General features: G+C 24.9%; 1 protein-coding gene across 4 annotated transcripts; it reads right to left on the minus strand.

Moving 5' to 3' along the window:
* Positions 1–331: 331 nt before the first annotated feature.
* LOC112684897 (proto-oncogene tyrosine-protein kinase ROS) lies at positions 332–25,239 on the minus strand. 4 transcript variants are annotated; one of them, XM_025556624.1, is made up of 28 exons: positions 24,874–25,239; positions 18,754–18,810; positions 13,083–13,142; positions 12,902–12,995; positions 12,611–12,831; positions 11,463–11,612; positions 10,285–10,441; positions 10,093–10,212; positions 9,726–10,020; positions 9,179–9,376; positions 8,766–9,082; positions 8,333–8,631; positions 7,715–7,915; positions 7,465–7,654; positions 7,244–7,396; positions 7,016–7,180; positions 6,737–6,906; positions 6,327–6,665; positions 5,996–6,265; positions 5,732–5,928; positions 5,220–5,668; positions 4,748–4,939; positions 4,459–4,680; positions 3,923–4,398; positions 3,612–3,850; positions 3,353–3,544; positions 789–913; positions 332–729 (listed from the first exon to the last, which is right to left on the minus strand). In XM_025556624.1, the coding sequence occupies exons 1-28, from the start codon at positions 25,012–25,014 to the stop codon at positions 443–445; spliced, it is 5,976 nt and encodes a 1,991-aa protein (XP_025412409.1). In that variant the 5' UTR covers positions 25,015–25,239; the 3' UTR covers positions 332–442. The 4 variants fall into 4 exon arrangements, with proteins under 4 accessions (XP_025412409.1, XP_025412407.1, XP_025412408.1 ...); XM_025556622.1 differs by having other exon boundaries at positions 7,016–7,162; positions 11,370–11,612; XM_025556623.1 differs by having other exon boundaries at positions 332–666; positions 11,370–11,612.
* Between the last annotated feature and the right edge of the window lie 76 nt (positions 25,240–25,315).

A 25,315-nucleotide genomic window follows, 5' to 3' on the forward strand; every position in this document is an offset into this window, starting at 1 on the left:
TATATATATATATATATATATATATATATATATATATATATATATGTATAACACACATGTCTTACATAGGAACTTCACACTACATACAAATTAAACACTTAAAAGTGATACACTTTTAATTGTTTCATCATTAAATTAAAATTGTAATAACAATTATTATAAAACAAATATTTTACAATATTGACAGCTGCCATTCATTACCAGTAAATGATAAAAATGTACTTAAATATAAATTCAATAAAATATGAACAGCTTAATTATAGAAAAATATGAATAAAACATAAATTATAATTGACTCAATATTTACAAACAATTACATTTTAAGCTTTGAAAATTAGAGTAATAATTATATTACTCTATTACATCATTTATATATATTAACAAAATAAATTATTAAGTCTTTTGCCAGCAGTTATATGTATGAGAAATTGTTTTAATAATTCTATAATTGTTCAGCACTCATGTTACAATATAGTAAATGAATATCTTCAGGAATTGATTCAGCTTCTGAATCCTTACCATCAACCATATGTACTGTTGGTGTTCTAGATAAATCTAGATATTCACATGTATCACTACACAGCTCAAGGTACTCATTGTTAGTAATTTTAACAGGTATTTCATATCCTTCATTACTTATGGGATGAGACAATTTTGATTGTGAATCTATATATGTAAGGAGGTCAACTGAGTATTTCTCTGATGATAGTGATACATTGTGTAGTTGGGCTAAATAATAATTCAATAATAAAAACTAGAAAACAAATTATTTTGCATTTTAAACTTACGATCATGAGAGATGTTAACATAATCCAACGGCATAGCCTTGTATGATTTTAATACTTTCAAACAGAATTCAAACCTTGGACGAATTTCTGGTTCAACATTCCAACATTTTAGCATTAAATTATACCTAAAATGAAAAATTCAAGTTTTTTAAGTAAAATATTTATCAATTTTAAGGGTATTTAAGTCACTAGGACACTTTTTTCACATTAAGAAATCCGTAAGGAAACATGGCTCTTTCCGGGAGAAAGCATAAAAAATCAAATTGATTATGTCCTGACAGACCTGACAATCAATAACATCATAAAATGTGTTTGAAGTTATTGTGGAGTAACTGTCCAATCAGAAAATTTCTTAATTAAATCAAAATGGAAAAAAAATGGATGAAAAGTATTTAAAAATACTCGAACTGGATAACCTTAATAATACCAAAAGACTGAACCAATATAAGAAGGAATTGGGTAATAAATTAAAGAGGAGTTTAGAGAATAGAAAACATAAAAACTCATTTGGAAAAGTTAGAAAGAATGATAAAAAGCAACTGCAATGGAAAAACTAGGAAAAAAACGAATCATATGAACATAGAGAATAACAGAAACTCTGTATAAAAACTGAGATAAGCCATAAGTACAATAAGAAGAGAAAAGCAATTATAGGAAAAAGAAAGAATTAAAAGCATCGAAGAAAAACCCAAGACTCGTTTTTAAGCAAAGTAAATAAAAAACCCAGAGCACAGATAATGACAGAAAATAATAGAATACTAATAACAAAAGGGAAATAAAATGCAAAAAAATTGGTATTTAGGGAATTACTAAATCCAGAAATACAGTATAGTCACCCACTAATAGAACTAGTTTCAACAAATAATTATAAATACACTTAATAACAAAGCAAAGTAGTGAAGAAGTGATAAATTAATAAAAAAAGTATAGCATAAAGAAAAAATACCTGAAGAGTGACAAGTAGCGATAATATATCCAATTTATAAAAAGAGAGATATGAACTGTCACAATTATGAGGAATATCATTGCTGAATACAATGTATATAACAATTTATCAAGCCTCGTACTAAATAGAATAAAAACCTATTCAAAAGATATCATTGGTTATTATCATTGTGGTTTTATGAGTAGTAAATCAACCTCAGATTACATTTTTACCATTAAGCAATTAGTCAAGAAGGATTTTGAGTTCAACAAAGACTTGTAAATACTGTTTATGGATTATAAACAACCATACGATACAGTGAATAGAGAAATACTTTGGAATAAGCTAATAATTTTTGAGATACCAGCAAAAATAAAATGATTATATTACATTTGACTAAAACCAGACGTAAAATCAAATTCAATCAACACTTGTAAGATGAATTCAAACTAAATTCTGGACTTAGACGCTTTGTCAATGATATTCTTTAATTTGGCACTAGAAACAGTCATTAATAAATCGCAGATAAATTATGATAAATTAAATTTGAAAGACAATGGAAGACAGTGTGGAATACTTCCATACGTAGATGATATTATCATTCATGTGTCAGATAGTGAAGAAGTAAAACCAGGTATTGAAGATCTAATAAAAAATAGTAAAGACATTGAACTCCAAATTAATGAACTAAAGATAAAATATATGGTAATACCTAGACAAGATGATCACAGAGATCATCTAGAAATTTAAAATTATAAATTTGAAAAAGTATTTAATTTCAAATATTTGGGCTTCATAAAAGCACAAATAATAACCACAAAGAAATTAAAATAAGAACAATAGCTGCAGCAAAAAATTCCTATAACAGTTCAGCAAAAATCTTCAAATCTAAACAAGTGTCACTCAAATCAAAAAACACATTACATAAGGTAATTATTAGATCAGTTATTCTATATGTGTATAAAACTTAACCAACAACTAAAGGAGATGAGAGAAAAAATATTACAGAACATTTATGAGCCAAATATAATTAAAAAATATGAGATAAAGAGCAATAGGGAATTGCGATAACTATACGAAGATCCTAATATAGAAACAGCGCTGTACTAGAGAAGAGTTGTATGGGCTGTCCACATATGGCAGTAAGATAGTTTGATAAGAGCGATTTTAAAGTGGAAAACAAAAACAAAAAGACCATTGAGCAGATTGAAAGAAAGGTGATTGGACAAAATTGAAAAGAGCTTGATGGAAATTAGAATTCAGGATGGAGAAACAATGGTACAGAATAGAGATAGATGGAAAGAAGTATGTGTAAGTAATGAATCTTAATGGCCTATGAAAATCCAAAGAAGAACATAAAAAATATAACTGAAATAAAAATATATATTCTACAATTAATGAATAAGATGACCAGGCAACTGACTAATTTTTATTTAATTTGATTAAATCTTATATGCAAGCAGTATCTATTATTCATTATTGAGCACTATTATAGGTTGTTTAAATATAAATATTTTTATTAATAAACCAACTTTATATTGACTTTACACATAAAGGTTATCTTATTATAATAAGGATAAAAAAAATACTATTGAACAACTTTAAAAATATATTCTGAATATCATTAACATATACTTACAAAGTTTTAGGACAATTGATTGGTTTTTCAAGCCTTCCACCATGTTGAACATGATACATGACATTTATATTAGACAGTCCTGGATAAGGCTGTTGACCCAAAGACATTATTTCCCATAACAAAACACCAAAAGCCCAAACATCAGATTGACTAGTAAAAACTCCATCTACAAGAGATTCTGGTGACATCCAACTAGGATAAAAAAATTAATAATTAATAACTATATAAATATACAGGAAAAAAAGTATGAATATATTACCGAACTGGCAGCAAAGCTTCCCCTTCTTTTCGGTAGTAATCATGTGTATAAATATTTCTTGCCAATCCAAAATCTCCTATTTTGATTATTCTTTCTTTAGGATTAGATGATGATACTAAACAATTACGACACGCTAAATCTCGATGAATAAAATGCATTTGTTCCAAATATGAGCACCCTTCAGCTACATCAATACACATACTGATCAGATCAATAAGATTTAAACTTGACTTGGTTGTCTAAAATAATCATAATTATGAAATTAAAAATACTTTATTAATTTTTTTTTTATAATAAATAATATTCCTTACACTAGTAGGTCTATTTTTTCTTAAATAACTTAATAAATCTCCTTCTTCCATAAGTTCCATAATAATAAAATTAGGATCATTATCCAAACACACTCCAATTAATTGCAAAATATGTCTATGCTTGAAATTATTCATTAATTTAGCTTCTTTTATAAATTCTACAACTTCACTTTGAGTAGCACCTTCTTTTAATGATTTAATGGCAACACGTATTTCAGTTTCTCCTCGTATTATATCTTTAACTTTGCCCTCAAAAACTTCTCCAAAAGCTCCCGAACCCAATCTTTTTGTAAGTGTTATTTGTTCACGTTTAATACTAGGCAATTCATTATTATCTTTTTTTTGGTATAATATGACACCTTGGTAACCCACATTCACAGCATGGCAGAAAGTTGGTCGTTGTGGCATTTCTCTAAGTCTCCCTAATTCCACATCAGGTCTCATAGGTCCTTTTGTATTAAAAGTATCCCAACCAGCTAAAGCAAAGTTTTTAATATTTAAGTAATTTGATATAAATTAAACTCTAAATAACATACAATATTTTATTAACATTGTCAAGAAAAGACAAATAAGAATAAATCCTGTTATTATTATTTTCCATGAGATATCTTCATTTTTTAATGTTTCTACTTGAAATTGAGGATTAAATGGTTCATCAGATGTTCTATATTCACTCCATCGGCCATGGTGATTTTCTGCTTTAACGCGAAACTTAAATATAACATCTGGTTTTACATCAGACATGTACCAATGACTCTCTGAAATTATGATTTAAAATAACTAATACAAATTCTGAATTTTAAAGTAACTAAAAGATGTAAATACCAGGTCCATTATAAACTGTTGTCCAATTAGTTATATTCAAATTGAGACTTCTTTTATTTCTTATTTCAGTAATAATTAATCTTTCTAAAGAATAACTTTTAACACGTGATTCAGATTTCTCCCAGTATACCATATAAACAGATGGTAATGTTTGATTTACTTGAGGAAATCCTGGAGGACATGGCTTTTTATCTAAATAATTTATTAATTATAGTATAAGAAACTTGATGGCTTTTATTAAAGTGAAATTTAATCACTTGCTATAAAATTATATATGCTTTAGCTTGTGCAAAAAATATTTAGTGTTATAGGGATGTATTATACACAAGTACTAATTGGTTTTATTTTCTTTGCATAACTCAGGATATAATTTTATGTTTTATTATTTCAAATAGTGATTTATTTATCATTAATAGACAATTATTATAATCTTTACTTGGATAATTTAATATAATAACCTTTAATAACTTACTTGATTCAGATAGTCCATCAATTGTATATACAGATGTTACATTATTTATACAATATAATGAAGTATCATCTTTAATCATGGGTATATCATTGAATTCTTTAAACGGTATTGAACACATTGATTTATTTGTTGTCCAATAAATATAGTGTTTATCAATTGCTAACGATGTTAAATTTGAAGTAGAATTCACAAGAAAAATAATTGAGCATTTACATCCATTGATATCTGAGACAACAATATTTCGATGTTTGCTTTCTACCCATAACAGTCTTGCTTTACCATTATTTGACATGTATAGGGTCAATACATTATCAAATGGATACAAATTAGTACAATTACAATTACTGTTGCTAGAATACACAAATGTTTCAATATCTGTACCATTAATGTTACTTTTCAATAAATTATTTTCATTAGAATCTGATATTTTCTCAATCCAAATAAATAAACTAAAAATAGAAATTTTCATTATTTACAATTTTTAATGAAATCTATAACTTAATTACACTTACCCTTCAGAAAGAACAGCTGAATATGGGAATATTCTATTTGATCTCACCATTAATACTTTTGCTTCCTTGTTTTTCTCAATATTCATTGCCATAATTGTTGATTGATTATCAGAAACTTCACACCAAAAAAGTGTTTTTGATATCCAATCAAATAATATATTTTCAATTTTTATATTTTGTTTTAAAATTGAATAAATCTATAAAATACCAGTACAAAAAATAATTGATAATTAGAAAAAATAAATATAATAACAAAATAATTACTTTAATATGAATTGATTTATTTATTGGCGAACTAAATATAGTTTTACTGTTGGTCCAAAATACTACATCTTCTAGATCATTTAAAGTAAGACTAGTAACAGGACTATTTGTTTGTAATATAACTTGATGACTGTTTTGTTTATTTAAATGAAAAATTATAATTTTAGAGCCATACACTATAGCAGCATTGAATTTCAAAATGTTAAAAGTTTGATTAAGTATAATGTCTTGAGTCCATCCACTACAACCAGCCATAGAACAAGCTCTTATCTAGGAATCAAAAACATTATTTTAATTTATTCTTCACATTTAAATAACAATAAAATAATACTTTAAAAAAAATATCTGAATTAACAGGAAGTCCTGGCCATATTGTTCTCGTATTTGTTGATTTGATAACTTGATTTAAACATACTTCCCAAGAATCTTTTACTTGACGATAGCACACAATTTCATAGTATGTAATATTTTCAATTAATGAATGTTGTAGTATAATATCTCTAGTCAGATTATTATAACTAAAATTTGAAAATATTCGAATGTCTGTAGGTTCTGAAGGGATTGGTGTGTATATTGTCACTACATCTGAAGAACCCCAAACTGTAGAAGCTTTAATGCTGATTTCCAATGGAGTACTATCAACTAATACTCTAGTATTTGGTGTGTCAAACTGTAAGACAAATAACAATATTTTTAAATTTTAAAAATTACGTATAATAGAACATTTTAATATATACTAACTAAAGAATCTCCTTTCAAGTCTTCTTTTTCCAAAACTTTGACAGTATAAGAAACCAACCCATGATTAACATTTTTAACAGGCTCCCAAATAATTTCATATACACCAGCTATAGGATTTACTTTGATCATTTTTATATCTACTTCTTCTGGAATAACATTTGTTTCTAATCCTAGTAATAATAAAATAATTTATTTTTTATCTATGTAATTTTAATAAAATGTTTCTAAAACAATAAATTGTCTAAAACAAAAATTGTAGATGTATGCTTGGTTTAATACCTTTTGGTTTTGGATGAGCATATGGGTCAAGCACACTAAAGGTCTGTATACCATTTAAGTTCATAGCTCTTATGATTGCTGGATATTGGCCATCTGTATCACTCATCATTATGTCATTACCATTTTGAAGCCACAGCAAATGACAGTCTACATAGAATAAAGGTCCTGGATATAAAACAAAATAATTTGATATCTACTTCTAATGCACAATATATTAATAGTGTATACCTTGAGTATATAAGTTATCAAACTCTTTAACATGGTTAGGAACAAAATCTTTGAGCTTTTCAGCAGTAGGTGCTCGGAATAATTTTGATTTATCGTTTTCTCTGAGTATCCAATACACCCATCGACCAACAGAATCAACAGCTAAGCTCATAACTAATGTTTAAATAAAAATACATATAAATAATATTATTATTTGATTAATGAATATAAAGCACTCATGCCTTTTTTTCCTGAAAAGTAATCAGCACTATAGTAAATTTGCTGTTCTTTTCCATTGAGTTTTGAAGATTTGACTGAAAACCCTGTTGACCAGTATAAATAACCACCAACCGATTCAACTTTCAATTCTTTAGCAATATCAGATACTAAAAGTATCTCTCTTTGTCCACCAAATAAATTTTCTCTTAAAATCTGAAATTTACCCTTATGTTAAGTATAAGTATTAACATTTTTAATATTAATATTGATTACTAATTGTTTAGATGGATCTGCCCAGTATATTTTCCGACCCAACCAGTCAATTGCTATACTTTGAACACTATTAATACCTTCTAATGTACTATTTTGGTGACTTGTTAAATTAAGCCAATTAATTTTGCTTGAGTTTACAACATAATAAACACAATCTTCATACCAAGCAACATCATTTAATGAAGAATTTTTAATTGTTTTCTAAAAAAAAAAGCCAAACATTTTCTTAAAACTAATTTTGCATTTCAAATGTAATAAAAAAAATATATACCTAAAGTTTTTTCTTCAAACAAATAAATTAATTTTAGTTATTTAAAATTTTAATATATTCAAACATTTTTAGATAATTAAAAATATTAGTATTGATGTATTCTTGATCAATACAAGATTTATTGTGCAGACTATTCATTTATATTATTATTATAAATGTAAAATTGTATTTCACAAATAATAAAATTAATTCATTAATATATGTAATGATGAACCTCGAGATTCAGTATTAAGGTATAAATTTAGAGAACATTTTCATGTTAGCTTTTAATTAAAAAATAATAATCATAATTGTATACAACCAAAACTAAATACAAATGAAAAATAAAAAAATATTTTTATACTTACATCATTTTCATCAAGTGAAATTGATTGTATGTAATCACCCATGATATCAGAAATTAAAATTTGTTGTGCATTTCCCCAAAGTACAGATACATTATGATTTAGTGTTTTAACAACAAATTCTGAAGACCAGGGCCCTTGGCCAGAAGAGGAGTAAGCAGCTACTTTTAAAACATAATTGGTACTAGAAGTCAATGAGTCAATAACTATTTCTGTTTTATTAACATCAATATTTTTCCAATTTGTTTCATTTTCAAATGATATTGAAAATCGATAAGACCATCCTTGCCATGAATTGCGCCCTAAAAAGTTATAACAAATTATCATTGTGTGCTAAAATTAAAAAATTATAAAATTACTCCATATAATATAATTTAATACATGTTATATTAAATATAATATTTACTTTAAATGTTTATAAATTTTTATTATTTACCTTGTCCACTTAATAAATGTGGAACCTGCCATGTAGCTTTTAGTTTGTTAGATGTAGTAATTGCTTGTAAAGATTGTGGTGGACTTCTAGGAAGTGGTACTGGTTGTCTATCAGTAAAATTGGATAGTATAAAATTATATGAATAATTCATAGTTGGATATATATGTTGATAATATTTTTGCTCATTGACTGAATATTCTTCACCCATTAGTACTGAACCATTAGACCAATAAAATGAACCATTAACATTAGTTAAAGTTATAGCATCTTCAAATAAAGCTGTTTCTGTATTATTTCTAATATCTGTTACATCTTGACTAAAAAAAAAAAAAAAAAAAACAATTAACAACATAAATTAAAAATGTTAGTTATTTAAATAAAATGTATAAGAAAAATTGTTTAAAAAAACTTACCCATCTAACGAAACAGACATAATTGTGTTACTTTTTTGGAATAACACCAATAAACAAAAATTTAAATAATCTATTACAAAAGGACCAATATTTTTGTTTTGTAGTATCAACATGCTTGACATTTCCATTTTTAAGTTGTTTACTTTTTTATTCAAGTCCAAACGATATAAACCAACTTTTGTAGTCCAAAATAAATAACTATTTTCAATAAAATTAAACAAACAATATTAGTTATTCTTTAAATACTAGGTGACATCATTGCATCCAGTTGTAATAAATGGAATACACAAATACAGGCTATAACCAATTAATACATTCTACAGTATAATAATTTATATTCTCTAATAAGTAAAATGATGATTTTTTTTTGTTTAAATTATTCTATCTATTATATCAAAATGTCTTTTGCATACAATTAATAAAAGTATGTTTTTTTAATGATTAATAGTATAATAAAACATAATTAATAGTTAATAATTTTATTAAAACTATTCACCAGCCATATGCAATATCACTAAAATAAATACTATAAATAATAATAAGTTACCCATTACAAGGATCCACTTCTATTTGGAATGGTTTATAATCAAATCCAGAAACTACTTCAAACATTTTTTTCTGTTCTAAATCAAATTTTTTTATACTATATACTTTGGTATCACTGTTTATTGTGGATAAAATTAAAATATAAAGGTGATTATTTAGCCAGTCAATAGTGAGATCCATTAATATTTCTTTTTTAGTTGTTAATAAAACATAAGTTTTATTATTGACTAAGGATAGTAAAGAACCTGAAGAATCGGATATATAAGTAATATTTTTAGATATATCCATTGATACACCTGCAATATATTGTTTGTCAATTTTTCATTCAATATTAAGAAAATAAAAGCAAAATTTTTTAATATTCATACCATAGATTGTCCAATTGGTGAAATAAAGACTGATAGGTGAATCAATCAATTCTTTAGTTTTAACGAAGATATCATGGGTAGATACAAGAAATAAATTAATAGGTTCGGGAGTGTACCTTACTGAAAATAAAAATTAATTATTAAAAAGTCAAAAATTATAAAATTTTACAACTAAATATAACTAATATTTACTTATTGATGTCGGAAGTGTTTTCACAAATTGATTAGTTTCTGGTCCTACACCATATTCATTTCTAGCAGCAAGTGAAATAGAATAATTTTTTGCAGATTCTAAATTACGAAACATATAAAAATGTTCCGTTTCATTTTCCTTACCAGTCAATATTTCCTAATAACATATTTCATGTTATATAACAAATATAAATTTTAAAAAATAACAATAAATAGATAATAACAGAAAAGAGAAAAAGTAGTTTTAAGAAGGGTTAAAAGTCACAAAAATGTTAGTGTAAGGAAGAAATATTGTGCAGTCAGCAAATTTTAAATACAATTTACACAAAACACCATTTTTATTTCATAAATTATTCGAACTTTAGAGAAGCTTGAAATTGTAATTTGAATTTATTTTATTTTACAAGCTAGTGCAATTATGTTAATATACTTTTTTCTTATATAATACCAACCAAATTTTATTTTATACAGCTTATAATTTGAAAACAAGAATATAAATTACTGTATAAGAACATGAGAAATTTGAATGGTAGGTATTTAATAAGATTAATGATTCTAAAAAAATGTTTATTTTAAAAAATCATTGTTTTTTTGCTTTTCCAATTTAGATAGTCATCTGAATACAACAACTATATACATCACAGTCACCTTTTACTTAGAATTATACATAAAATGTGATCATTTATTTATTAATCCTTTCATATTTACATTAATAATACAACTATAAGACATCTGTTTCAAAAACATATTAAAAGTTTGAGCATGTTCTGCATAAAACACATCCACTATCACCAATATACTAGTTTATTATATTATGGTTTGTATAAAAAATATCTAATAAAATCTTTTTTTTTTTTATAATGACTGATAGAAATAAAATTAATTGGTGCACTAAAGATCTAGTGGTGCAAATACAGAGAGGCTTTGAGGAGGGTATATATACATAAACATATAATGATACAGACTGGAACTGAGCTCCTTGATATTTTTTCCTATTTGCAGCGCTTTTAAAACAAACCATGCAGCATTTTAGTGAAGTAGAACAAAAAGCAAATTGAAATTCTATGTACATATTATATTCTGACCTTGAAGACGGTGTACCCTTTTGTAGGTTCTTGGATTGTCAAATGATAGGACAGGATAGGGGCTAAAGGAAAGGGAATTGCGTTCCACGTAACTGATATACTAGAATCTGCAGGAATCGTTCTCACAATTTCTGGTGACATTGAAGGTGGCACTTTACTAGCGTGTGTACTGATAACTACACTTGATTCAGAAACCATCAATTGCATTACTCCGGACCATGCTAATAGTAATACTATACGAAACTAATGAAGAACAAATGTATGTAAGTACACAATAAAAATGAAAAATTTGACAAATATAAAGTACAGGATAGCTTATACAAATCTAGTAGAGTTCAAAAATAGATTAATATTGAAACTATTATTAAAACTCAAATAAATTATTAAACAGTGTTAGAGCTTGTAATTACTAAGAAATTACTTTAGTTTTTTTTTATATATATTCTTACTTATGATATGATGGATTAACTACAAGAGACACATTGGAGGGATATTTCAGGGATGCCACTTGAGTGTGATAGGGATGAACATTGACTTTACTATTATTCTTCCTAATTTACAATCGTGGCAATATATACTTCTTTAATTAATCTGTTTTTAATTATATAATAGACAGTTTATAAATAGAAATTTTTTTATTGTATAATTCTGTTTTGAAGATTTCTACATGCAAATTTTAAAATTAAGACAGACATTAAAGATTGTTTACTAGACAATTATTTTTAGAATTGTATTCATTGAAATTTAGAAATAAATTAGAAACTTGTCTGCCAAAAATATTTAACAAAACTAAGACAATTATAATTTTAGTCAATGATTTTGTATTAAAAAAATCTAGTTTAGATAAATTACATTTTTGATCAACAAGATCTATACAATTATGACATATTATAATACAAGTAACATTTACAACTTTTGATATAAATAAATGGAAATTAAGATAATTGTTTAGTTATATTCAATAAAATGCTATCTAACAAAAAACATAGTACCTATTATAATCAGCAGATCATACATTCAACTTTAATACCATTAATAGGTCATAAACCGAATATTTATATAATATTTTTAACTCTTAAATTATATGAATTTTTAATTAAATTTGAGTTACATTATTTTATCTTAAGATGGTAAATAAGTATATTAATATAAAACAAAATGAATAAAATGCATAGTAATTCATAAAAAATATTTTTCTATATAAACTATCCAGCACCAAAATATATTAAGTAAATTAGTACTTGATAATTTGTATAAGGTCGTAGATTATCCAATTTTATAATTGAATCATTGTTCCATGATTCTTTTCGACAATATTGCCAGGTTTCAGGATTATTTTCTAATTTCCATTGGACTTTATACTTAAAATTTTTTCTTCTTATACCCTTCCATTGGAGCATTAAAGATTTATCAGATAAAGAATCGGGCACTAATGATGGAGGTGGTAAAGGTCCAATTTCAGCTAAATATAAAAATATGTTAAAATTGTAAATAATATTTATTACATTTTAATAAAATGTAATTAAACTTACACTGAATTTGTTGAAAATATAAAGTAATAGCATTGTTGCATCCTGCAATACAATATAATTTGCTCTGAGTGATGTAATTTGCATTAAGTTTGTCCTGTAAAATATTTTCATTATTTAAAAAAAATGATTAATATATTTATACCTAATTAATAATACAAAAATATTTATATAAATAACTTACACAGACTTTTGAACAATTACTACTAAGTGCTTCATTCCATAATGCACATCCTTTATTACACTGAAATAAAAAAATTAATTAATTAAAATGCACTAAAGAGAAAAAAAAATATATATTTTTTTTTTTTTGTGTAATGTACATCATACAAACAAAATAGTAGAATGACACATTATTTTATTAACTTATTTAATAAAACATAATTTTAAATGGTGATACTACAACAAAATTTATCTATATTTCCAATCAAGATGAAACACCGGGTATAGATATTCATAGTCGAAACTAGACACTTTTATTAGATCAGGCCAAATGAAAAATATAAAAAGTATTATTACGTAAAATTAACTATTATTTCCTATAGTATAATTATAAAAATAACGTCAAATGTCTAAATTAAACAATAACTAAGAAAACCGATTATTCGAATACATAGAATAGACTTATTATGTTCTATTAAAATCCTTATTTGTACCAATCGTACCTATATACTATATAATATCATTGTATTATATGAAACGTACAAATGTATTCGTTTAAATATATAAATATATTATTTTTAATGCCTATATATGATTAAAATATATAATATATACATATTTTTCATTAGTATTAGGTCAGGCCATGGCCTGACTAGTCTGATCCGTAATTTCGCCTATGTAAATATCCTTAAATCCTATTATAAGTTATATCCTTAAATTTTAACATAATATGGTATAGAATAACCATTTTATATTTTTACTATTCATACTAGAAAACATCATAGTTTCAAAACTAGGTTAAATTTAAAATTCATGAAAAGTATATATTATGACGGTAAAATTCTGAAAAATATAAAAATATATATTATAAAATAAATCAATTACAGAACACTGTTATTGTCATTTAGAGAAGTTACGTTTATAATGACTATATACTGTTGGAAAATTGGGAATATCTGGGAATAATATCAATTCATTACTATAAAAACTAAAAATATTCCAAGAAAAATTGATATGACTTTACGATTTTGAAATAAATTATACATATATAACTATATATAAATATACAAACACTACCACAGAATACCTACCGTTACCATGATAGATTAAATGTATAAATATGATAAAAACATGAAAGATTTAATGTAAGGCGGGCTACACACGTGCAGTTACACGTAAAACTGTATGATTCAACTGTACAGTTTTATCTGTACAGATAAGTTTTACGTGTGTAGGCTAATACGACATAATTTTTAGAACTGTGCAGTTGATCGGAAATAAATTGAAAGTACCAATTGATAAAACTGCGACAGTTAAACTGCACAGATAAGACGATCCGTGTGTAGGCAAACTGTACACTGTACAGTTTTAATTTCATTACAGTCACACGGTAAAGTCAATTCGTAATTTTAAAAACTGAATAACAACGTATTTTATACTATTATTTATTATTCTTGTCATTTAAATGATGGCAACAAAAATAAGTGAGTGGACAGAAGAATTGATTGAAATGTATCGTTCCGAACCTATCTATGGAAAGTCAAGCAAAAAGATTATCATGATCGAAGCAAAAAAAATGCTGCTTATACAAAATTAACCTAACTAAAGAAAGAAGGTGCAAATAAGTATCTTCATTCATCCTCAAATAATTAATAAAATCTTTTGGAGTAATTCTCAATACGTTAATCAAATTTGTATGTGAATATTCACTTTTTTTTAACCATTGTTTACACCATAAGTTACGTTTTTTAAGTCTTTTATTTTTTAAAACGCACATTAATCCGAGAATCGCGAGAGCATCATCTGTCTTCGCCACATTAATCGACTATGACTCCACGATTTATTCTAATTGTACAGTAAAATCACTCAAATTTAATTGAAGGTGTATGCTGAAGTCAGGCCCGTATTTAATAATTTGGCGCCCCGGGCATATAACTTATTCTCCTCCCCAATAAAAAAAAAATAATAATAAATAATAATAATATAATTTATAAATGAAAATCGTTTAATACTTTTTTTAATTATCAAATTAAACAAATTATAACATAATAAAACATACAATGTCCTTTTTTTAACTAACAAATTATAATATAATAAAAATACAATTTATTTTTAATTTACAAATTATAACATAATAGAACATACTATTTTATTTTTTTTTCACCAGGTAGGTACATCATTTTTAAAATTAATTTTGCTAAAATATTTTGCTGCCTCTGAGACTTGACGCCCTCGGGCATGTGCCTACCCGTGTCCGCCCCCCTAAATACGGGCCTGGCTGAAGTGTAAAACGATTTATATGTACAGATAAAACTGTACAGTCGAATCGTACAGTTTTAACTACACGTGTGTAGCCCGCTTAATGTGTAGAATTACTGCAGGAAATATATCTGAATTAAAACTATAAATAATCTTTATACTTGATATTATATTATATTAAAAATAACTTGTTTGATCTGTTTTATCAGATATCCAATATGAAATAGAAAAATGATAATATTTTTGTAAGTACCTAACTAATATTTATATTTCATGTCGAATAGAAGCATGTTCATATGATTTTATTTTTATATAAATTAAACAAAGACTCTATATTTTTTGTAAATAAATTAGACCTGATGAAAAATTGTTAAATTCTATCATTTTTATTCAGTATTTGTTACCTAATATGGGTAACTATATAGTTATGGGTATGAATTTATGATTTGAATATTTATGCTAATTACAGAACATTACTTTATATTGCACTAAATAAACGAAATGTTTAATATTAAAATGAAAAACAAAATAACCAATAGTTATTAATAAGTTTAGACAATAGATTACTGCTATAAAAATAATAAATGAAAATACAATTTTGTTTTTATTTAAATTAAATGATGTTGACCAGGTCCACAGCAATTCACACGATACATCATCCGGGACCCTAACAACGTATTAATTCGATAAAATAATAGTCAGGGTTACTTATTAGTCAATCCACACATGCGGGTCGAGAGCCCCTTCATATCAATTTGACTTTGTTTAGTAGTAATTATTATTAAACGTACAGATCAGACACTTCTTTATTACACCAAACATTTGTATTGGACTAATACGCTAGAATAAAATAAAGTCCTACTAGTTATAATGACAGTATTATTAATAAATATAGTGTAATATATGACGCGGGGAAGGGGAGCAAAAATATTTCAAAACTTAAAATAGAAAGGATCCTAATCCTTCGTCTGTACACTGGGTTATAAATGGACAGACGCGATTTTTAATACTAAAGACACTTTACAAAGGAAAAATCTGAAAAAATTTATATTTACTAATTGAGGATTGCTTTTTAATATCCTGGAGTTTGTTTTATGCTTCATTAATAATATTTTTTTATAACATTGTAAAAATGAAGAAATTGCAAAAAAAAAAAAATGCATTTTTGAAATTTCGGTTGTGCCATAAAAGACCCAGTGTACAGACAAAGAGTTAAATAATATAGGGTATTATCATTATTACCATAACAATTGTGCCGAACGAGCTTAAACATATCTTTATTATCAAAAATAAAATTTACAACAACTAACTACAATTGAATCTGATCATTCAGTTTTATTGACTAGCTAAGTTAGTAATAAAATTTTAAAATAACACACAAATTGTATTGTAATTTCCAAAAATTAAAAATGATAAAAAGCTATTTTTCATATAAATTTTTAATTCAACATCAAATGTTTAAGGTGTATATGAACATTTACCATATTCTAAAATATAAATAAAATAAATTATACTTTCTTTATATACATAAGGAATACCTAAAGAGATTAAGGCTTCATATAAATTACAATTAACTTATATTGTCTGCAACAAGACAGGAAACGTTCAATAAATATTTTTTCACATACAGATGTATAAAAGTGCCTTGGCCACTTGATTCAATTATTCTGCACTGCAAAATAATTACGCATAATAATAAGTTAGCGATTTAAATTATGTTGATTTTTTATGTTGTTTAACTACTTCCATTTACGTAAAATTAAATTAATAACTAATTTTAATTATAATCAAAAATAAAATATCAATAAACGGGACAAAATGAAACTTGAGTTATGATGAAAATTGAAGGGTAAAATACAATAAAATAAATAGAAAAACTTAGAATTAAATTTGTACAATAATTTATTATTCATAATAACGAGTACCACATATAAACTAGTTATCATGAATGTAAAGCTTATAAAGCTATATATCTCATACTCGAATTATAATTAAATATATTTTATATATATAATGTATAATTTATACTTTTAGAACTATTTTTGGAGTTCCAGAATATATGACGAAAATAGTTTAAATAATAAGTTAAATACTTTAATTAAGGTCAAATAGTCAATTGGTTTATTTGTCGTGTATTTGTAGTTATAATTTAAATCAAAACCCAACCTTACTTTATGACCTACAACTATAATTTTCCGACATTTTAAAAAATTAATTCATTAAACATGATCAAACATTTTTCAAATGTTGGTTTATTATGTTTAATGGATTAATTTAGCTGTTTATAAATCATTAGTTAATGATCTTTTTGATTACGTACACCATTAACAATAATAATTTTAAAACAATTTTTATAATAATAAATTATAATATATAAAACATTTAACAAAAATATAATATTATGCTAGTCAAAATGACACCGGATGGATACACTATCAATTATGTAAGTAAGTTCATGGTTTAGTACTTTTCCTAACTATTAACTGTGACAAAATAATTTCATCCTAGTCTTGTTACTTTATACTAATGACTAATAATAAATTATAATGAACTTTAATAACACATACAAACATCAACATAAATACTGTCATTAAAAGCATATTTTATGGATTAAAAATCAATAAAAATTATAATATAGATTTTTTAAAGTTAACATTATATAGGTTAAGTTTAACAGATTTTAAACCAATATTACCACCAAAGAGGGTTTACGCATTAATACACACTACACGGTTTATTTCATCCTATTGTTCAGAGGTTTGTGAGCGGTCGAGTGAACTTCCGTAGGCGGAGCCCTTCAAACCTTCATATCACCACCTGACGTTTAGATTTTAACCAAATTCCTACAAATTATTGGACATCCGGTGGGTAGATTTTATTTGGTAATAATAATATAAATACTTAAATAATAAGTCAAGTATGATAATTATTATATTACAATTTTAAGGATTTAAAGGACAAATAATATTTTGACTAAAAAATATAAAGGAATATCAATTTCAAACAATTCCATATACATTGAAGCCCACAGGAAACGGAAATAAATATATTCTTACTAGAGGAATGACTGTTATTTTTTTAAACACCCCTAAATATAATATTTAAATCATTTTTAGGGTTTCCGCAAATAATTAGTAATGGTCAATAAATTATTTTTCACCTGACCACATTTAACATCATGCCAGAAATGAACGAAACACGAAAGCCATATTGTGAATAAACCGGATATACACGACAAGATATTTTCTCAGAAAGATTTTTTACAAAGTTTAACATTTTTTTTTTTTCGTCTGAATACATATACTAAATAATAATTGATTCATATTATACTCAGAAAAATTATATAAAATCATATTAAAATTTATTTCAGTAAATCATTTTTATCTGTTAAAACATATATGTAATAAGAAAATATAATTTATAATTTACATTACCTGATTTACCACACAATCAGCACCACATATGAGTTCCCCATGTTTATTTGTTTCATTCTGAAATGAAATAATTTGATTTTTGATCAGTAACTGTTGTTTGTTCATAATTACGTTAATGTATAATATATGCTGACATTAAAACACATACTTAAACATAAATATGTGTAAAATATTGTTATGTTTATTAATAATTAAAATTAGATACTATTGTTAAATATACCTACCGGTTTCTTAATTAAAATAAAATTATAGTTTAGAAATAGTATTTCATCTATATCGTACTAATTATAAATTATAACAAATAATTGATAATAAATGTAACATATAACTTACATATAAATAAATATAATAAAATTATAACAACTCAAATTTTAAATTAAAACGTAAATAATTTTGGTTATTTTTTACATAAAAAAAAAAAATGGTATAAATATAATATATTAAATATTTATTTATCATTACATACATTAAACATTTCTTAAGTTTTAAATGCAAGTTTATAAAACAAGTGTTCTATCAAAGAATGGTCCCTTTAATCATATTTATTTCTTATTAATATTGTATATATTCACCATGCTAATTTATTGTGTTATTTAATAAATATATAGTTAAGTTATCAAGTAAAAAAGAAAGAAAGATTATAAAATTGTCAGTTCTAATCGAGTTTTGTCAAACATACTAAACTAACTTATTATAAAACAATATATAATAGAACAATTGAAAAAAGCAATGTATTACATAAATAAAAATGTATTTCATATATTATTATTTAAATCTAGATAACACATTAATTAGGTATACTACATATAACAAATATTATTCATTAATTTTTAATATCCACCAACTAATAAAATCTATTTTTCACAGTACTCAGTTTAACTGTTTTTAATTTCAAAATTTTCATGATTACATATAAATATAATTTGAATAAAATTGTCTAATATATATGTATAAACATCATATATAATACAATTATAAGACATTGAACATTTCTAATTTGTTTTGTAGTTTATCACGAAAAACTTAATAATAAAATGCTATATAGTTATTTAAAAAATATGAAACTTTAAAGTAACAAATACTCGTGAGAATTTTGTCCGTTAAAACAAGTGCTCAGACTAATAACAACGAATCACATTTTTGAACAGGTGGTTGAATAAACGTTCATTATCTACCTGCAAGCGAAAAGAGCGGACATCCTGCCCCTGTGTAGTGTTATACACTATACACGTTAACTACATTTTTAATAGTAACCGTCTGGATGAACACTGGGTTTTAACTTAAAGAATTCATTTTTTTTTTTACTTAAAAAGACGAACTATATTTCCACTATTTACACCAACACACCAAAAAACTTATTACGTAGTACTACATACCTATTAATACAATACTCACATTATATGTATAGAGTATTTCAATTTAGTTAAAAATCACAAATTTCGTGTTATTTCTAAATAAAAATATATTTTATGGAACACTTATTAACACAATATACACTTGAAAATATATTTTCCTAGGCATTAAAAGTTTGTTTAAGAATTAAATATACGTTTTAAATATAAATATATAAATACAATTAATAAATTTTAATAAAAAAATTATAATATTATCACTGATAGTCACGGAAAGCACAGAAATATTAACAAATTAATCATAAATCACACAATATCTATAACAAATAACAGTATTTCAATCTAGATTCTATCAATAAAAGATAATTTTAATTTAATTTCAGAAAATAATATATAATCGCCTTAGATAATACACTCGATAAAACATAAGTAGTTTTATAATTAATAAGATAAGATTTTCTATTTTAAAATCTTGCAATAAGCCCAAAATTTGTGTTTTCATAACATTTAGTTAAACGCTAATATCTAAGCTAATACTTAGAGCAGTAATAATAATACATTTTTTTAAATTTTAGGAACTTAAGAACTTAATTTGTTTCTAAACAAGAATTAATTTAAATTTAAAATTTAATGTTATATAATGTAAATGTTCATGTAAATGTCAGTTAAACAAAACAAATAAAATGGTTATCTTATGAGCCATTCATTAACTACGAACAAAAAACAAATATTTATTTAAAATGTACACAAAATAGTCTAATATAGGTACTAAATATTTTCACAATAAAATTATATTGTGAATTTTAGTTTATTATAACTGATTTTCATTTTTTTTTTTTTTATACTGGCACGTTAAATAAAAAACAAAATTCATAGAATTATTTTTTAAACAACAAATACTGATTTAAAAGAGACAATAATGATAGGTTAACTAAATTATTATCATTGCAATAGCACATTTAATTGTCTTAATTAATTTGAGTATTTTATGTCAAGTAAATGTAGCTATAGAGTAGACAATATTTATTTTTTTTAACTATATTTGAAAACCTTGGTCTAACAAAAATGTAAATGTTGATTAATAAGTTTATATCAACATAATATATATCTTTTTAAGTATAATTTAAGAGCTCTTGATTAGCATTGATAACCCTTTCAGTTAAATTCAAACCATTAATTTTAATTAAAAGAGCCATCATATGTTTAATTCTTAAAAATAAGTTTAATACTTAAAAAACACAGTTACGAAAATATTTATTATGTTAGGCAATAATAGAATTTTGAGTATAAAATTTACATAGTTTAACTTAATTCAAATCAATAGTTAATATTAACAACTATATTACAACTAAAAAAAAAAAAAACCAATTATATTCTTGCCGTTATTATTGTGTTGTAATAATAAAACCCAAATATATTCACAATTAAAATACACGTTATTTAATTTCTATTAAAATAACAAATTTATTTTCCATAATTTGGATTAGGAAAATACTTACGTTTATCATTTATCATAATAAGCCACAATTTATTTGACACAATAAAATAATTTACACGTATTATAATAATATTATAACTTTATTTATACTTGAACATATTTTAGTAATTAATTTCAATAAAATGTTTTAAAAGTTTAATACAACCAGTGCCGGATTAAACATTTGTGGGCCCCTAGACAATTAAAATTTTGAGTTCTACAAAATTATTTTTTCATACATCTTCAACATCAGTAATTAAAATAAACAGATTTAATATTAACCAACTATTATTAATAAATAAAATCGTGTTTATAACATTTTTTTATTTGCGGGAAAAATTAATTATTATATTGCTTCTATTTTTTTCAAAATAATTTCATTATTATTACTGCAAGTAATACCTACAATTTAATATAAATATTGTATTTCATAATGACTTTTGTCTAGTAAATTCATAAATAAAATACAAGTATTATTGAATAAAAAAAATATAGTTTTCCTAAGAGGCCCTAACAGGGCCCCTTAGATGAGTGAGACCCTAAGGCAGGCGCATACTCCGCCTAATGGGTAATCCGGCACTGAATACAATACATAACAAAACAATTTACAACATTTTCAAGATAGTTTTTATTTCCAAGAATTTGGTAGGTAGTTGAAAATAGATACTAAAAATAAAAGAACAAACCGGGTACTAAGTACTATTTTGAAATCTCTCTGAATGATATTTTTCTCCCTTATACCACGTACGAGATAAAGTGTATATGTTATGTGAAATCATGCTACCCAAGAAATGTATTGTGCAAAAATGGTAATGGTCAATTAAAAATAGTTGCGATTAAAGCGGCACTGCGATGTTTACAAAATTTTATTTTACCCACTTTGATATAATAAAATGGACAGTTAAATTTTAAAGTGATCATAATAAATATACAATTAATTCTAAATGGATATATACAAATTCAAATAGTAACACGATTTTGATTAAAATCTGGTGCTATTAGCCGTAAGGCTATACACGTTAGCTATACACGTAAACAATTACGTGTACATCTCTGAGTATATCTTATGACTATTTATAGTAAATACAAAATTTGAAAAATATGAAATATTTTTTATGCATAAGAGCACAGATATTTAATTAAAAAAATATACAAAAAGGTTTACAAAACAAAGAAGATAGATGTAGAACAAAAAGAATAAAAATTACTCGAACATATGACAAAATGTGAACGAATATACATTAGTAATTCTGAATAATTTTACTGATAACATATATTTTTTTTCGCTAGAATAAATTCTCAATTTCTTATTTCAAGAATAATACCTATTGACATATTGACAATCTCAAAATTAAAAAAATTATAGTAATGTGTGCGTGTTTACTAAAATGAAATAAATTCTTACACTATTTTTGTAATTATTTAAATTAATATTAATTTTATCAACTAAGTTTTATTTTTATACCTCGGACGTACAAGATAGTATACTATGCTGAGAATAAAATTAAATAATGGTGATATCGATTATTTTGTACTAACATATCTAAAATAAACTATCGTGTAATAATAGTGTTCTTTACATTTAACATTAATAAATATATAGTAACTGAGTAGTAGTAATACCTTTAATTGTAAATACAAAAATAAAAACAAAAATTAATTTTATCGCGGGAATTCCCAAGTTTATACTTTCTTGTTAATAAAGATTTTATTATTTTTTACATTTTTTGCTGTTGAATGAATTATATGATTTCTGTACCTATTATTAAAATAAATATAAAATGTAAAACTACATACAAAAAAAATTGTTTAAACTCACAATAAATGACATATGATGAACCTATAATATACTGATCATAAACCACAAATTGTTATAAATAAAAAAAATTATTAAATGTGTAGGTATTAACTTAAATATGTAATATTAAACTAAATAAATATATGCAATAAGTTTTTCCACCGATTAAAAATGTGTACCAAGCACAAAATATATTTAATCATATGTACCTTGATTTTGGAAAAGTTTAATTTTTGCAATTACAGCTTGTCTAAAGAAAATACAAACATTGTATGTTCATAAACCAATGTATACCTAGTTTATTATTATTCATTTTATTTTTAAAATTATGAAATACAAATGAAAAATACAAACAAAAAACCTAAGCATACTAAAATATTGATTATAATGTAATTACGGTATAATACGATTTGTAAATTGTAAACTGTTTACACATGTCTTACTAATTTCAGATAGCGGAAATTGATAAAAATATTAACTAATAATTTTTTTTTTTTAATAATAGTATTATTATAATTAATATATATCATTGAACGTTTTAATATTTTAAAATGTTGTAGTTCAATAAAATGTATATTAATTAACAATCAGGATTTTGGAGTCAAAAATTCGATATCAGTAAATAATAAACAATGATAAACTTAAATAATATACACCAAAATATTCGTTGGATATTTGTCTACTAATTATACTCGTTGGTCAAAGGGTACACAGTAATACGTGAATTGATAACTTAATAGTTTTTCCGCCAATAAATTAACATTTGTATAATATATTATTAAAAATTGGTAATGGGTTCAATGGTACATAGATTAGATCTAAATGTAACCTAAACTAACTTGTAAACCACTGCCGTCCTAATAATTTTACATTTAAATAGAAATTGATTTTAAAATAAAATATGATTAACATATAATATGACTGTTTTTATATAGAGGTACCAGGGATGCCCTGGTAATATAATATTAATAATAATAAAATAATAATATTTACATTGCATATCATAAGAAAGGCTGAAACATTGATTTTGGGAAATAATTTTTAAAAATAGAATTTAATTCAGAGTTGAAATAAGGAATTTTAACCCTTATCGTGGACTACACAATAAGCCGGGACATAAAAATATTATAAATAAAAATAATTATATCCATTCAAAACCTAATTATTACTGGGAAACGTGTGAACAATATTATCACCGGGGGAAATAAAAATGAGTATAATTAAGTACCTACACAAATAAGTAATGCCAAAGTTCTATTTAATGACCCAATAAGGAAAGCAATTACAATAAGAAAATCAAGACAATTAAAGATAAAATGGTACAAGCATTTTATCTGCTCAAAATTTATTTAATAAATAATAGATAGACGTTTTTGATTTTGATACAAATGTACAGTATCAATACGCACTAATAATAATGACATGTACTGGATGGCGGAAGAAAGGTGCCACAACTTTGTAGAGTAAAAAAATTACAAGATATTTATTTTTACCTGTAAACCGCATCTCTCGGTGCATTCCAAACGAATTAATTCCTTTTGAGGGTCCAGACGGGTCGCAGGATTTACCACAGGACACGTGACGAGCAACAATAATATAGAGGATAAGACGAGTATAGGTCTTCGATCTGCCATGGTTTTGATTAATATTATTGAAAATGTTACATTAACAACGCGAACGGGCGGCGAGCCATGAGAAACGTATGAAACACAAAAAGTACGTAAACGCGATCCGGGGACGGAACGTGAAAAATAACGAAAATACGAAAAACTAAGAGCGCCCACTACGCAAACCGAAGGTCGCGGGAAAACTGAGTTACCTGACCGGACTGGTTGTTGCGGACGGACGGACGGACTCGATATTCGAAGTTGGCGCCTCATTCGCGGTACGAACGGCCAGGCGGACAAACAGTGAAGACTACCCAGTATCGAGAAA

This window comes from Sipha flava, unplaced genomic scaffold, assembly GCF_003268045.1.
Source record: "Sipha flava isolate LNK unplaced genomic scaffold, YSA_version1 258_pilon_pilon, whole genome shotgun sequence".
NCBI lineage: Eukaryota > Metazoa > Arthropoda > Insecta > Hemiptera > Aphididae > Sipha > Sipha flava.

Excerpts from the sequence above, each read along its gene's own strand:
- LOC112684897 (XM_025556621.1), bottom strand. The coding sequence starts at position 25,014 with ATGGCAGATCGAAGACCTATACTCGTCTTATCCTCTATATTATTGTTG. Across the intron at positions 7,916-8,332 it reads TTTCACTTGATGAAAATGAT|AAAACAATTAAAAATTCTTC; the intron begins GTAAGTATAAAA and ends TTTTTTTTTTAG. Across the intron at positions 6,907-7,015 it reads TGCTCATCCAAAACCAAAAG|GATTAGAAACAAATGTTATT; the intron begins GTATTAAACCAA and ends TATTATTACTAG.